The 16,851-nt window shown below is 31.8% G+C and overlaps 1 protein-coding gene across 1 annotated transcript; it reads right to left on the bottom strand.

Moving 5' to 3' along the window:
- Positions 1–12,179: 12,179 nt before the first annotated feature.
- On the bottom strand, positions 12,180–13,962 carry LOC132728950 (sialate O-acetylesterase-like). Its single transcript, XM_060714678.1, has 3 exons — positions 13,722–13,962; positions 12,645–12,846; positions 12,180–12,504 (listed from the first exon to the last, which is right to left on the bottom strand). Exons 1-3 carry the CDS (start codon positions 13,922–13,924, stop codon positions 12,259–12,261), a joined length of 651 nt encoding a protein of 216 aa, XP_060570661.1. The 5' UTR covers positions 13,925–13,962; the 3' UTR covers positions 12,180–12,258.
- Positions 13,963–16,851: the final 2,889 nt, after the last annotated feature.

Below are 16,851 nucleotides of genomic sequence, written 5' to 3'. Positions count from 1 at the left end.
AAGGTGTTCAATGTGCCGTACCTTATTCTTTGCCAATACATTTATACTGCTGGAGCCAATTCAATAATTCTAGGTTTTCTGTTTGCAAAAAGAGCTTTTTTGTGACTTGTTAATTTGCCCGCACTAGAGTCTGTGTGGTAACAGTCGCGACTATCTGATTGAGATACCTTCATTTTATAATGCTTTCTGCGTGTACCTTCGAGCTTTGTTTCAGGCTTTAGTAATTTAAATGCATACTTTTATTTAATGTTTTATATTTATGGCCTGTCTAATCTTATTATCTTCATTTGTATTCCACAATTCTCCCTGTATGTAATTACTCCGCAATCTGAGTTATGACGTCTTAACATACCTACTCACAAATAACATAACACAATGTTGCAGTGGGTAAGACTTTTACCCTGGACAAATTCAAGTCCACTTCCTGGGACTTATTTCTTAAGTCTTCTACTGAAGACTTGTGGTTCAAACATCTTACCTTGCATGCTTTGTTTGAATCCAGCTCCAAGGATTCCTTGATTGATTAATGTTTACCACTTCCACGGGCACCAGGTTCGAATTTATTACTTTCTTAAAATCCTTACTTTCAGTCTCAAAGTTTTGGGCATACTTACTTCCTGAACTTACTTCCTTACTATCAAATGTATTCAAAAACTCAATATACCCGACGTAGCCCAATTTACTTGCATCTGTATACACGACTGCATCAACTACTATCTTTTCTTTCCAGATTTTACCTTTTTTGTTCATTCCCGACGCATTTTCTCGCCAAAACAACAATTCTTGTAAAGCTTTGTCTGTCACTCTTACTTTGCTATTCCAACTTGTTCTATTTTCTATACACTTATGCAAATACCTCGTTTTGCGACAAACTACTGTTCCCATAAAACTAAGCAATGATATTACCTGGCCTACAACTGAGACTAAAGATCTCACCTGAATAAGTTGTGTATTGTAAGCCCGGAGCATTAACAGCAAAACATCTATAGAAGATTTAAGACGTTTAATTCTCTCACAACTGATAAACAATCTATTCAACAAAACATTTAAATCATGCCCCAACCAGCTAGCATCTTGAGACGGTAACCAAATACATTTTTCTTGAGCTATCAAAAATCCCAATTCATTTAAAGATTTCTGAATGAACAAACTTGAAATGTTAGCTTGCTGACAATCCGCATTACCTCCAATACCGTCGTCTAAAAACATAACGACTTCGTGACCTAAAGATCACCGATATTTTACTACACATCTTAATAGTTTTGTGAAAATATGACCTGCGGTTGCTATTCCAAAAGGGAGGACGTTAAACATATAATATTTTGTTTTACCCTTAGATGTCCAAGAAAAAACTAGAAACGTTCTGTTTTGAAAAAAATTCTACATGATGATAAGCGCTTTTTAAATCAAATGTATATACATAACTGGATATGTCAAACAGCTGTTGAGCGACTGTAATGTTTCAAATTTAATTTTGAACAAATATAAACAAGGGTTGATGTGCCTACAATCTAAAACTAATCTAGGCTTACCAGTTTTACTGTAAGCGACCGTTAAAGGGTAAATTATTCTTGGTTTATTCTGAACCTGTGAGATAACACATTTGCTCAATAAAGAGCTTATTTCTGATTCTACAAAATCTGGATTTTCTCTTGAAGACTATTTATATTTCTAAATATATATCCAGGGGCGTTTCTTTAAAGGGTAGCTTTTATCCATTTTCTACAACGTCAAGTTAATAGTAATCTGAAGTGATTTTTCTCCAGAATTCTAAAGATTCCTTAAGACGCCCTTTTGGCGATAAACCATTAATACTTACATGATTTTTATCTTTTTCAGCAATAGTAGAAATTTTACATTGATCAATATCATTGCAAATATAACTCTTGCCGAAAATTGCTGGATAATCGTTACTATGACAACCAGACTTCAAGTTACTAGCTTCTCTACAATCTAAAGAATCAACATTTAACGTGGTATAAAACATAATACCCTCTCTCTGGACAGAAAGTCCGTTGTCAACCATACAGTCTTGCGACTTTTCATCACAAAAATATTACAATTAGAAACACTTAACTTATTGTTAGGACGCCTGTTTTGCTGACAGTCTGCCTTCCAGTGTCCAAAATCCCCGCAGCAAAGCTACTTTTAACAAATACTTGAATGCAAAGTGTCAATAAAAGAGTTAATGAAGGATTCTTTATCACAAAGTTAATAATAATAATACTGATACATTGAAAGGGCGTATTGCAGTCCATTTGTAATACGTAATATATTTCTAAGTCACAAGCGCATCTTGTTTAGTATTTCTTTTTTATTTTTTAATATACAGACATATAAGAAATAATATTTGTAACTCAAAAAAAACCCGGTCACATCTGACTCATACAGGATGAGGACTAAAATGGCCATATCATTTTGTAACAGCAAATGTTTTACATTAGTTTCCTCCTGTCTGTGATTTTATCATCAACTTGTAAATCTATATTAGATGTATGTTTAATTATCTAAGCTGAATCCAAGGCGAATAAATAAAAAGTGTTTGATAAAAAAACAAGGAAACGTTAGAAATATATTTACGCAACGGTAAAGAATATATAAACAACCGGTCACACGAAATAAATAAACCTTGCAACTTAACAGGCCTCCACTGAGACTTTCTTAAATACGTGTAGCAAATTCTTCTCTCTTTTTTCGAGATTTGTGTATCACCACGTGCCTGCAAAATTTAAGATCACTCTCTCACTTTTTTCCTCATATTATCTTTGACAAAAAGAATAAAAAAGGTTAGGAATTAAATTAAGACTACAAGGGAACATCGTATGCAAAATTGATAACATAATACTTTTAGTTTTTGTGACAAAACTGCAAATTATATTATTTTTTCATATAAGATGCTTTGTTCTTTCCGTGAGCAAGAAATTTAAGTACTGGAATTGTTCGAGAATGCTTCAAAAAGTTCATAGCTTCCAACACAATCAAACTAAAATAAATCTGTATAAACTAAATGCAAAAACAAATCAAACACATAAAACCATTCTTATTTCAAATATACTGATTTTCTATTTCATGTTTATCAGTCGATTAGTTTTATGTTACCTGAAATAGAACTCATTACAAGTCCCGATCGTGACATTATGAATAAATATTTGAAAATATTGTATTGATTTACAAATTGATAATTGCACTATCAGTAAAAGAATGCGAGTATCACTTTCGTGAATTTATGAGAAAGTATTCTGGAAATTATTTATATCTGATTTCAGAAATAGGTTAAGAATTCGCTGTAAAAAATCTTAAAAAGAATGTGATGTAAGATAACATGTTTTCACCTATGTTGAATTGCATAACAGTCTGGATTTTTATCAACCGTATCGTTTTACTAAATCATCATAAATTTTTATTCTCGTGGAAGTTAGGCATTTTTCGCATTTTTCCGTGTTAAAGAAAATATATTGTAGTAATTATAGAATATCTTCAAATGTGATAATTGAAAGTTTGCAAATGTTAGACCACTGTTAAATATTATTATTAAGAGGGATCCGCCGTATACATTAGAGCAGTTGATAGTATAACTGTTAACTCACCGCTTACACTTATATATTACACATAGAATAAGAGAAAGCTGAACATTTATATATATACATTTTAAAATTGTTAAAATCATTTTGAATTAATCGATTTATATGGGATACATTCTATGTGAAATGTTTAAGTCTAGAATGTTATATTGTTTTATCATAATAAAACGCATTCCAAGTAACTTTTTCTCTAAAGTTTTCCGTTTAAAGGATGCACCTGTTCTAAGACATATCAGGTGAAAAGATCATAAAGAAAACATTCATAAAATATACGCCTCTTTTTCTCAAAATTTCTTGATTTCTGAAAACATATGATATTTCTGATTGCAATTTCCTGGAATTCTTGAAAAGAATTTTAAAAATCTATGTTATGTTTGGAAGTTCGGTCTGTTTATACACCTCAAAGGCTAAATATTATGCCAAAAACTATAAGTTTTTGTACACTGAAGCTATTAAAAGTCATGTCACAATATTTAATTTCTATTACCGAGAGTTAAAATATTTCAGTACATTGTAATTGCTATTGTAATTATTGCATTATCAATAAACTAAACAGTTTATTAGCTACCAAAAATACTAACTTACTAACGATACGAACAAAGACCGTACCTTGCATGTAAAATGGAACATATTTAATTATCCCCGCTGGCATGTATCAACTTTGCAAAAATCTTAACAAGCTTGCAAGATTTTGTCAAAAATGTATTTTTCAAAGTAACATCAAATAATAAAACTCATTTAAAATTCTTCTGCCAGCGGTACATAAATATGATTCTATTTAATAAAATCATACTTGTAAATCCTGTTCCGCTGTAGGAACATTTACTAACAAGTAAGATGCCATTGTTATTACAATACCAGTAACTATTAGTGATAAAGTAATTATGTTTATTTTCGTTTTTCAAAGAGTGTATTAGCTGCGGAAACTATCTTAAATAACTTACTAATAATACGAACAAAGACTGTATCTTGTATGTGAAATGGAACAAATTTGATTTTTCAAGCTGGCATGTATCAAATTTGCCAAAAATATAGGAATTTCTCATGGCAGATGCAACCTCAGTTAAAACTCCTCAAAGTATATCGTATTGTAAGTGTTTTGCATAAACTTGCCATTTTTCTGATAGTAAAAAGTTTTTTTTTACTTTTTATTTTTTTCTTTTTAGCTAATATTTGTTCTTGTGTTATTGATAAAAATAAATGTACTAATAATCATGTTTTGTTTACAAACATGGTAACAAATTTGGACAAAAAACTTGAGCACACATTTTGTATCATGCAAGTATTTCTTTTTCTTCTTCTTCTTTTTCATGTTTTGCTAATTTGTTGATTTTCCTGTTGATGACGTCGTGAAAATTAAACTGGGAGGAACAAAACAAAGTTATTTTATACTAAGACAAATATAACTAAACAAGTGTAACTTATACCATTTAATATTTTAAACCCATTAACAACGATAAGATATATATTTATATTCAAACTTTAATTTGATAAAGAAATCAGATTTCGAAACAGTTTTCCAAATAAAAGTGGTACAGGTAAAAGCGTATTTTACTTTATCTAAAATGGCTTCATTTAATGTTCTATTACTTCTAAAAACACTTTTCAGTCAAACCTAAGTAATAAAAATGTGTTTATGAAACAAAAGTTAGAAAGAAATGTGCCAACATCCTTATATTTAATAGCAAAAATCGACCTTTAATATATTGTTATACTTGAAAGATATATTATAACTTTTATGAAGCCTTTGTAAATCGTTGTTGTAAAATGAGATAAATGTCTGAAACAGATGCTTTTATTCAGAAAACTGCTATGAATAAAGAAAACAATTCTATTTTGAAACCTAAAACTTGAGCCTACTTTGATGTCAATGGCGTTGTACATTAATATTAGAGAATTGAAAGACACGCCATTATACATTCACAGCATGGAATGAAAGTCATGAAAATATGTTCGTAGAACAATATATCTGTCGGTATTGAAATAAATATTTTCAATAAAGTTATTATATATGGCAATTTCCAGTCACAGTTTAATAAACAACAGTCTTTAAATTATAATTTATATCTGACAGTAAACTCCGTAATAAAACTGGGCAAAGTAGTCCTTACAGAAGTTATTATACAACTGTCTTTTGAAAATGTTTAAAGATATAATTTAATCTTGATCTAATGTCACTAGGAAGATTATTCCTCGATTTATGCCCATTATGCTAAAGCTTCCATCTGAAAAAGTATATTTCTATAAAACGGCACTACATAACATTAAACAGCTTATTTATAAGATCTTAAAAAGCGTTTTGAGGTTTTGAGGAAACAAAAGATTAATAAGGTTGGTGCATTTCTTACAGAACATTTTTTTTACTTACTATTTTTAAAAAGACACCAATGTATATTATACAATGTTGTGATTCGATCTTTTTACCACAAATATCAATTTCCTATGTACTACATTTTCTCGAATTCCATTAAAACTTTTTTTGTTATTCATTTACGACCTGTTTTAGTTATCCACAGATTATCCATCGAGAACACGTTTCTTTTGTTGGTGGGTGAAGCGTTAGTTAGCCGTGTTGTCATCGGCAAATTAAAATACAGGGAAAAATGGAGCCACAGTATCAAATATGGTCCCAGAGTAAGGCAAGTAGAGCAAACGGCCTAAAAAAACTTCCCTAAGCGAACACTGCGGTCAATTCCTTCATTTTAGACAAGTATAGTAGACGCTAACCCGACAACAGCGTGGTTTCCAGTGCAAGTTTTAGAAGGACAGAATCGCATTGACTTGAATATGCAGAATATTTTGTTGGTTAGATAGTGTTGTCATTCATATGCTGATGCTGTCATTACAGATGTCTAACTATCGCCTGCTTCCATTTTGTAGGAAATATACCTTCCAGAAAAAGATTTTATTTCAAGATTCCTTACCAGATAAATAAATATTATATTACAGTGTTATTGATAATATACATGTATTGCATTTTGTAAAAGAAAACGTTATTTTGTACTGTAAACACCTTGGCGATGCTTAAGTATGAATATCTTTCAATTGTACGTATCTACATGTTTGTATCAAGTTAACGATGTTTTTCATTGGAAGGAGACTTATACCACACTACACTAATATGAAAATATTGTTTAGCTATAACAGATATGATATAGCAGACATTGTAGAATGTATACAACAATTGCAACAGATTGAACAAAACTTTATTAAATATTTACACTTTGTGTAATGCAAGTTTGTTTCATTCATTAGTTTAAATTACATGAATTATAAGTTTTGCTTATTTATTTATATTCCTGTTGTGGGAAATAAACGACGTGTCATGAAAAAATTGACGGACTCCCGGGACGTTTGGAGGATTAAAAGTGAAAAATAAAGTTATTTTGTATTTGGACAAATGTATCTACAAGCTCAATTAATTGTTATAAATTGTTAAAATCAAACGTATTTTAATTATAAAAACTATCGGAAATACGTTTATGAAACAGTAGTTAGAATACAAATGTGCCAATAAGTAAAAAATGGAATATATTTTTATACACGTGTAATAGAATAATTGGCATTTAGTATATGGTTATGAATTTAACTGTACAAAAGATGTGTTTGAATTATGGTTCCAGGCAAGAACATTTGAACAATATGAGCGATCAAACTCTCCTATTGTTTAAAATGTATATTGTCATAATAGTCTGTATATATTTTTGTTATATTCATATAGAAACACAATTTTATAATAATTTTAGGAATGTCATAAATGTAAAACCTCTTTCAATATCTAAAAGAATATGTATTTGAGAATATTTTGTTTAACATACCATCTTTTTAGATTCTGAAATGATTTATTATTTTGAATAAATGGGCAATGGTTATAACACTAGAAACTACTCAAAATAAAGATGACAATTGTGCCTTTTATCATAAAGTTTATTTGTTTTTTATAAACCTTGACGTTTCTAAAGTCTGGATATCTTTAAACTATAGGTAACTACATGTTTGTATCAATTTAACGCTGTCTTCATTGGAAAGATATTCATACCCCATGGAAGACTAATGAGAACGTACTGAAACATATAAAGTCTTAGACATGGCTTCATCATCTTCTGTTTGGAATCAGGGGTGAGGGTATTTATGTTGGATCATACCGACTTTCATCTATTATGATGATACATTTTGTAACAAAAATATCTTCAGTCTTAGAATTAAAAATATCCGGGTAATTCTCTCAAATCATATTCTGTGTAGAAGCTATTTCCGTCGTCCGTCAAACTTTCTACACTTAGTTGGTGAACATTCTTGTTGCCTCGATTGTCAGGAATTTGTTCAGCACAGTAATTACTTCGACAAATAAATTCGGGTTATCTGTGTTAAAAGTAGATCACAGTTTCCAAATATGGAAAACCTAGTAACACTCAAGAGGAAACATTTTCAATCCAAATATGCTGAATATTATTTTAAAAGGTTTATGTGTTAAGCCTTAATATCAAAAAGATGTGTTAACACTCTAGAGGCATGTAATATGTTCAGCCACTCTGGATAACATTTCCAGCTCAAATATCTTGGAAATTAGTCAAAAAGGTTGTTTTAGATACAGAATTGAACTTGGGTGTACATGACCTAAATTTGACCTTGTAATGTACACTGTATATACAGCTATAAAAAAATCCCAGCACGATAAAGAGAACTTTCGTCATGTTCATTAATAGTATGGAACAGTCTATTTTGAAGCAAAAAGGTAAATGAAAGGTTGCACTCCAGATTGATTAACCAATATATTGATAATAGTTATAGTGTGTAGTAGTTGCCGCAATAACTCAATCGTTAGAGCACTACAATCTCAAAATGTTTTATGACACAAGACTGACAAGCTCTTATGGGTAAAATTTTTTATCGAGGTTTGTGTTTTTTCTCACCATTTATAAATAGTAAAATGAATGTGATTATTTAAATTTGATTTATATATTTTTTGTTTTCGTTTTTTATAATTATTTTACTTTCAAGCGAAGTATCTTCAATTGTCTAATCTTTTTTTTTCTTCATAGAAATGTATTTCAAGATATGCAGTAGATAAATAAATACAACATTTCAAATTTCATCTGCCGTATCTGTTGTTTCTCCGGTTTCTGAGGCTGTGTCGGTTTCATCGTCACTGTTATCACTGCTGCTGCTATCGTCGAAAAATGAAATGACTACAGGGTCTAATTCGTCTTGGATGTTTTCACTTTTCCAATACTCTGCTTAGTACTATATTTTCCACATGGCTACAGCACTCGGCCCAATGCTCAGATGTAATGGATGCTTCAGCTTCGGTAACAAGGTCTTGTACATCTGATAACCGAAAGTTCAAGTTCTTCCGACCAACATATCCTTTGAGCTGTGACTATATGAGTTCAATCGGGTTAATCTCTGTATGGTATGGCGGCAGTCGGATAGAGCTATGTCCATAAACCCTTAACATCTCATCCACAGCATATGTTGGTTTCACCTGCTGTTGCTTGCATAATGCTAACAATTCTACCTAGTTCTTCTGAAAAAGAAATGTTATGCTGGCGTAACCACGCTTGTATATCAGCCTTCCTTGTAGAAGATATGCGATATCTGTCAATCTGAAAGATAAATAAGAAATACTTATTGTACAGGCATTTACTTTATTGATAACTAAAACGATATTACACTCTTTAACTTGAAAGTTATCTTATAGAAATCTTTCTTGCTTGTATAAAATGTAATTACGTAGAATGTAGAATTATATGTAAAAGTGACATTATAAAATGCTTAAGAAAACAACAATGTTCATGTTTTAACCTGAATATTATGATATCCAGCGTTGTCAAGGACCACAACAGTATGTGGCTGAAGCTTAGGAATTAACATTTCCCGGAGCCACTTTCTGGAAGTTTTCACCATTCATCTGTGAATGGTAGTCGCCAGTAGATGACTTGGCCTTAAAACTAAACGAGAGCCGGGTACAAAACCGTTTTTGCCACCAGCGTACAGTTTGATGATTCTGTCGCCTTTTCCAAATGGTACTGATAGCCCAGTGGTTTTATCCTGCCAACATTTCAGGATGGAGTGAGATGAATGTATGTATGTTTCATCAACAAATACGATTGGTCGTCCTTCATCTCGGAACTTTTTCATTGCCGACAGATAGCGGATGCGTTGTATTGTGACATCTGTTCTCTCAATAATCAGCTTCCTGTTACTGTTGCTTCATCTATAGCGGAAGTCTGGAGACTTCAGAACCTTACGAAGCTGTGTTTTCGAAATGCTTATATTCATTGATGTCTCGAGCTCCTTACCAATGTTACTCGGGGTTGGAAGCAACTTTTTTGAACTGTACATGGTATATACAGAGCGACGGATGGCACAGAGCTGGAAACTGTCAAACATCAATACATCTGTACGGGTTTTCTTGGGCAGCTGTGGTCCTGCAGTGACACAACGTCTGACAGTGGAGACGCTGATTCCGCAGGCATCTGCAGTTCTGTCGTATGGCGCAGTTAGAGGAATCGTCAACTCTCCCGTATCTTTCTGTCGCCAAAAAAAAATTTAAAACGTTTTTTGTAATTTGTCGAGGCTCAAAATTTTTCAACATGTTGTCTGACAAGTATTGAAGCAGAGACTATAACTAAACTTTAGTCCAGTTATATACATGTATATGTGAAATATTTTATGCACGGGATATTCGCGTTCTTTACTTTGACTTGTATTAAGCTGCGTCATTTTGTCTTTGAGTTATTAAGTTATATATTCATATGTGTACATTGTCAAACTGATATTTATGGTTTTAAAGTTAATCTGGAATAAAAAGAAAAGGAAAAAGTTCCAAGAGGTTTCGAACCCACAAGTAATTTCATTTGGCTTAACTTAATACGCTATATTGTCAGTCGAAGTTATATTGTCTTCAAATACTATCTCTATATCTTTAATGGAAATACTTTGGTTAATCACCAGTAGTTTACCTATGTTTATCTTTTCATGGACTGTGCTTCCATTTTTAGACATGACGAAAGTTCTGTTTATCGTGATTGGACTTACAGTTTGGACACTTGGAAACACTTACTATATAATATTGGTATCAGGTTTACCATGTATAAAATCATCAATGTAATTTATTTTTGTCATTACAAAATATAAATGGTCATGGTCCTTTTGTTTGTAAATGTGACGTTTTGGAGCGGAAACGTGTTATACAAATGACAGATTATTGATCTGCTAAAATATATATACGACATGTTGCTGATAAAAAAATATTTAAATTTTTGGAATAAACGACAAATCAAAAAGGGAAACCCATGACCCCGAAATAAAAAGAATTAAATTTGCACATGTTAAGAAAAAAAAATTTTAGACACAAAAAAAATTTGAATTTTAAAACTTTTTTTTTTTCATTTTGCCTTAACTCTTTTTGCCAGTAATTTGCATTTTCAATAAGTGAAAAAAAATAAAGAAAGAACATTACCAAGTAAAAAGCTTAAAAATATGTACTATTTTTAAAAAAAGTTCGAACAGCATGAAATTAACATCCCGTTTGTTGAAAATAGATATCCATAAAATTCCGATTTTTATTTTTGCGTTCAAGTAACTGTATTTCAGATATATATCTGAGAACATATCCGTGATGTTAACACTTTTTCCAACACATTTGTTTTATAATTCAATGAAATTTTTAATTTAAGAGATAGATAAACAAATGAAGTTTAATGTCAGTATGTAAGCAGAGTACATTCTGAACGCACTTCACTAGTATTCATATATTGGGTTATGTGTCTCTTGGGCTATGTGTCTGAATAACAGTTTTACGTTATTGTTTGAATAAACTTCATCTTGATTTTCACATTCACTTAAAATTAATACGCAACAATGAGTGTACAAAACTAACTAATTTCCTGCCGTTCATATTCCTCTTTTTGATAGTAAAGATAATTACAAAAATGAGTTATTATTTTACGTAGTATGCTACTAGTATGATTATTTCATGCGTATTTATTTTGAATGGATATTTTTATCTCTGGAAAAAAAACAATGTTTTATTATTTAAGTAAATTTAATAACAATAACCAGTGCGTCTGAAATTGAACGATATTTGAGCAAACGTTCAGTTATTTCGACTAACAGAACAAAACTACCATGTTTGTTGTAATTTGATTTACAAATTAAATATTTCAGAGGATTTTACTATTGTTACTGTTTCTTTTTGTTGGGTTTAAAGTCACCACGACAAAGTAAAGGCCATATCTGGACTTTCCCAGTGGGAAAGATCTCGGGTGTACCTCCGTGTATTATTTAAGGCAAGAGCGGCCACATAGGTTTAAAATCAAGTGTAAATCTGCCTTAAATATAAAAAAACTGCCCCACTCTTTTTATAAATTGAATGTAACAGGTAATTCAAAAGTATATCTACAGAACTTTCTCTGGGCCATATGAGTTTATTTACAAAATATATGCAAAGTAAATTATATAATTGAAAAGATTTAAGGCAAAATACTGACTTTCACCTGTTCACTCACTATATGACCTTGGATGGGCATAATGTCACTTTAAATTGGGCATTTTAAAAGACCGGCCGTAGACGACTTATATGGAAAACAAATATCAGAAGAAACACAATCTCTTTATGTTTTTATACATACGTTTCCATAATAGCAATACTACTTATGTAAAGTTAACTATTTCAGTTGATTAAACCTATTGAAATGTAAGGTGACATCGGAATGTCATTCTCCACGCTATAAACAGCACACATTTTAGATGACAGACATGGTGACTCCCTCCAGGCATACCGTATACCCATTATCCACATACCATCACATGTTGCGACTGTCACACTTGTTGTGTCATAACTCACGATCGGTGATGGCAACCATTTGGAATCATCAGTTCCGTCACATTTTGACATATTATTTACAGAGCAGCAAATCTAAAAATCATTGAGTACAAATTGAATAACATTAACAAAATCACCAGAAAACAAATATAAATGTTTTAAATTTAATACGGAAAATACTACAATGTAGTAAGAAAAAGTCACTCCAATGTTTTTCAAGCTTTACATCTTACCTCAAATCCGTCCATAGATTTAACTCGTATAGGATCGGTACCGTTGTCGAAATCTAAAGTCATTCTGTTAGTAATAAGGTCGACACTGAAAGCTGAGATCATTGGTCCAACAAATCTACCCATTGTTTTGATATTATAAGCTACCTGAAGAGCCGACAAAACAAGGCGAGAAGCCACATCTTGTTTATCTCTTGGATGTATGCTGCAATTTAACAAATGTGATATATGTGACAATAAATCACAAATTATCATAAGTTCTTTTTGCCGAAAGAAAAACTGTGGAAAAAAAGAAAAGCGATTTGTCGACAATAAATAAAAGGCGTTTTTAGACTGTAAAAGCATAAAAAGAGACTTATAAAATCCAAAAGGGATTTGTCTACAGTAACATTAAAAGCGTTTAAAACTGTCATACGATCGAAAGGGATTTGACTGTAATTAAAAGCATTTAAGCATGTAATAAAAGGAAGAGTGACGGTGAATGAAAAAGCATAAAGACTGAAAACATGATAAAGAACTTGCCGGCGGTAAATAAAAATGTAAACTCGCAATAAAATCAAAAGGGGTTCCCGACTGTAAATAAAAAGCATTTAAAATGTAAAAGATATAAAGGGATTCTGGTGGGAGTAAGTCAAAAGCTGCAATAAACATTTTAATCAATCAATTGGTCTAAAGCGACAATACAACACCTTCAATAAAAAAATCTTGCTCAGAATAATATTATAACAAAAAACACTAAACTGAAAACACTTAAAGTAGAGACCACAATTATTTGTTTTGTTTTGCATTCCATTATTGATGGATGCTGTTTAAACATAAGCACATAAACACGAGGCTATTTTGTGAACCATAAAACATAATCATGTCTACCAGATGTATTGCTTAGAAGAATTGAATGTATACAACACATGTCTTTTTATTATATCTTTTTTACTATTTCGTAAATTGTTGAGGTGTTTTAATTTTTTATTTTTATATTTTTTTTCAAAAATGCAAATATCGTCTTCTTTAAATTTCATAAGTGAGGGTTTTGAATATTCTAGTAAAAGTATTAAATTCTAAATAAGTGTTAATATCTACCTGTTATATGGTGACGAAAAATCAGGTAGATCGATCGTTGTGGCCATAAATGTTTGAGGCATTTGGGCATTGGGGGCGTAACCGAAACCACAAGTCTGATCCCAACGAATGTCTGGAAACCCTTTTATAATTGTAGAATTATTACGCCAAGAGCAAGCTGTGTAACAAAACGGAAGGATAAGACTGCCAATTATTGAAAACATTCAGTGCGCTTTATTGTTATGTTGTTTTCTGTGCTATGTATGCTTTCTTGTTACAATAACAAAATGCTATTTGAAGAGAAATATGTGCAATTTGAAGACAGCGCTGTTACACGTAGGTAATAGCTTTCATAAAACATAGTGAGGCTTGTTTTAACCGGTTCAACGCTAATGACTTAATTAAACACGATATTTCCTTGCCAAAATAAAATGCCTCCCAATTTCTTATTAGCATGTTGTCTTAGGAACGTGTCTGCTTATCTTATAATTACAGCAATGCAATGTTGTTAAAAGCAGCATTGCCGCATGATTCATTTTAATATTCTAGAAAAAAAATTAAAATGTAAAATGTAGAATATTTTTCAAGTGAACAAACATCAATTAAAATCTATGTAAATTACCAAATACATGTCAAAATATGCTTAAACAGCTCTTACTGTGTTAGTCACGCAGCAGAAATATGGTGATAAATACTTAAAAGCCGGTCAAAATATAGCTTTTTATAATTTGACCCTTAAAATAACACAGCATATATTGCAATTGTACTAATACGTATATAAAAATACAACAAATAATACACTAATTATATTTATATAAATAATATCATAATCCTCCTCTGAAGAGAAAAAAGATATTATAAAATTAACATAACCAACATAAGTAGTAATTGTGTGTGAGGAAGATATAATGTATGAAAAAGATAACATGAAAAATGTAACTAGAAATAACACAGTAAACATTTTATAGTAAATATGTCGAGAATAAAAAGATATGTATAATGTAAACGAAAGAAAATGAAATTGAGATACAAAGTTTACAGTTTACATGACACAAGAAACTTATACCACAGAAGATAATTGACATAAATAACTAACTCGAAAGAAGATTATAGGCATAACATTCATACATACATACATTACACAAAATAAGATAATAGAACAGAACTTACACTTATGAAGATAATAGACATAAAATAAATTACACGAAAATAGATAATGGACATAAAAAACTTACGAGGATTGGTCTTAAAGTTATTGGCCCGATGTACATTTAGTAGTCAGAGAACCCAACTAATGGTCTTACTTTTCAATAAAATCGCCCTCTACATCAATGCGCTTTGCCAAATTTTGCTCCAGCTTATTTAACCCTTCAAAATATAACTCTCTATTTGGTCCTCAAAGAACTCATTGACCGCCTCCGTGGCACCTTCATTGCTTCCAAAACGTCTACCACGAAGCTTGGTTTTCAGTTTCGGAAAGAGGTAGAAGTTAGAGGGGTCCTGCACATAGTTGTGCAGGAGCAGAACGCCTTGACTCAGTTGGCCCCTCCTTTTACGCGCGATTTCTTGACGCAGACGTCTCAATTCGTCTGCATAGTACGAACCGTTTAAGGTACGACCTTGCTCAAGATAGTCAATCATGATTATTCCCTTATTTTCCAAAAAAAATGAAGCCATTATGTTCCCTGCTGATGGCATCCTCTTGAATTTCTTCGGATAGGTGAGTCAGGGTGCTTCCACTGTTTGCTCTGTTTTTTGGATTCTGGATCCATGTTTCATCCGAGTTACGATCCGGTAGATAAAATCAGGTTCATCCTCGTAGCGAGACAAAAGATATCTTGAAATGGCAAGCCTAATACGTTTCTGGTCGTCAGTCAACTGTCTTGGGACCTACTAGCGGAAACCTTTGACGTGCCATAGATATCTGTCAGAATTGCCTGAGCTGAACCAAAATGTATAGTCCCACTCCCCTAGCAATGCTTTGCAGGTCTCGCCTTCTGTCGTACATGACCAGATCGTGCACAGTTTCGGCAGTTTCATCGTTGGTGGCCTCTTTTGGCCGCCCAGGCCGCTCATCATCTCCAATGCTCTCCCTGCCCCTCTTAAATTCAGCAGCCCATTTTTTCGCAGTGCTATGGGAAGGGGACTCCGTCCAAAGTGTATCTAGGAAGTCTTCATGAATTTCCTTGGGGGACATCCCTTTCTTACAGAGGTACTTAATGACGGCTCTGATTTCAACTTTCTCCATTTGGTCTAAATGACACACCCCTCTACTGATCAAAGTGTCTTTTATGTTACTTAATCTGGTTAAACCGCGTGTACTTCGGTCAGTAATCTTCAATAAGATATCGGTATCGACGTATCGTTTGTAGTGGCTAGAAGTATATCGGGCGGAGAACTTTTTGATCATACCTCGTACACGAAATTAGATAATAGGCACAAATAACTCACAAGAAAGAGGATAAAAGATAATAAACACACAAAAAAGAATTTACACTAAAAAAACTAACAGACATGAAAGACCTTACACTAAAAAAGATAACAGACATCAAAAAATTTACACTAAAGAAGGTGTTAGACAAGAAACAACATACACGAAAGAAGATAACAGACATAGTATAAATATTAAATAACTTACACAAAATAAGATAATAGACATAAAATGAACTAACATAATAGACACAAATTTCTTACTAGAGTTCAGATCATAAAAAATTAAATTACAAGAAAGATAAAAGAACTTGTAAACGTAAGAAGGTAATATACAAGAAACAACTTACACGACAGAAGTTAACAGACATAAATTAAAAAATCACAGGAAGCATAAATTAAAAATTTCTAAAACTTTGAACCCTACATCATTTGCAGATTTAAATAATCATACTTACATATGAAATTATTTTATATGATCAAGTTTTTCTAACAATATAATCCTCTTTTAGAAAGGAATAGATTTATTCAAGCTACGTGATTTGTTGTTATTCAGACGACTATGAAGCTAAACTTGCAATTTGATCATAATCTTTTTTTTCTATTTTAAGGGTAATCAGTATGTATTCGGACTTTAAATCTTGTGTAAAATCCATTGTATTTTCAAATATCTGTGTTATGCAATCAGGCCGTGACAGAATCATATAAAATGGTATCTTGA

The sequence above is a fragment of the Ruditapes philippinarum genome, unplaced genomic scaffold (assembly GCF_026571515.1).
Source record: "Ruditapes philippinarum isolate M1 unplaced genomic scaffold, ASM2657151v2 ctg419_1_1_1_1, whole genome shotgun sequence".
Classification (NCBI taxonomy): Eukaryota; Metazoa; Mollusca; class Bivalvia; order Venerida; family Veneridae; genus Ruditapes; species Ruditapes philippinarum.
This window is presented reverse-complemented; position numbering and strand designations above follow the sequence as displayed.

Bases quoted from the DNA above. Each gene is read 5' to 3' on its own strand.
- LOC132728950 (XM_060714678.1), bottom strand. From the start codon at position 13,924: ATGTTTTCAATAATTGGCAGTCTTATCCTTCCGTTTTGTTACACAGCT. The intron at 12,847-13,721 runs GTAGATATTAAC...GTTAAATTGCAG, and splicing joins TTTTCGTCACCATATAACAG to CATACATCCAAGAGATAAAC. The intron at 12,505-12,644 runs GTAAGATGTAAA...AATGATTTTTAG, and splicing joins AATCTATGGACGGATTTGAG to ATTTGCTGCTCTGTAAATAA.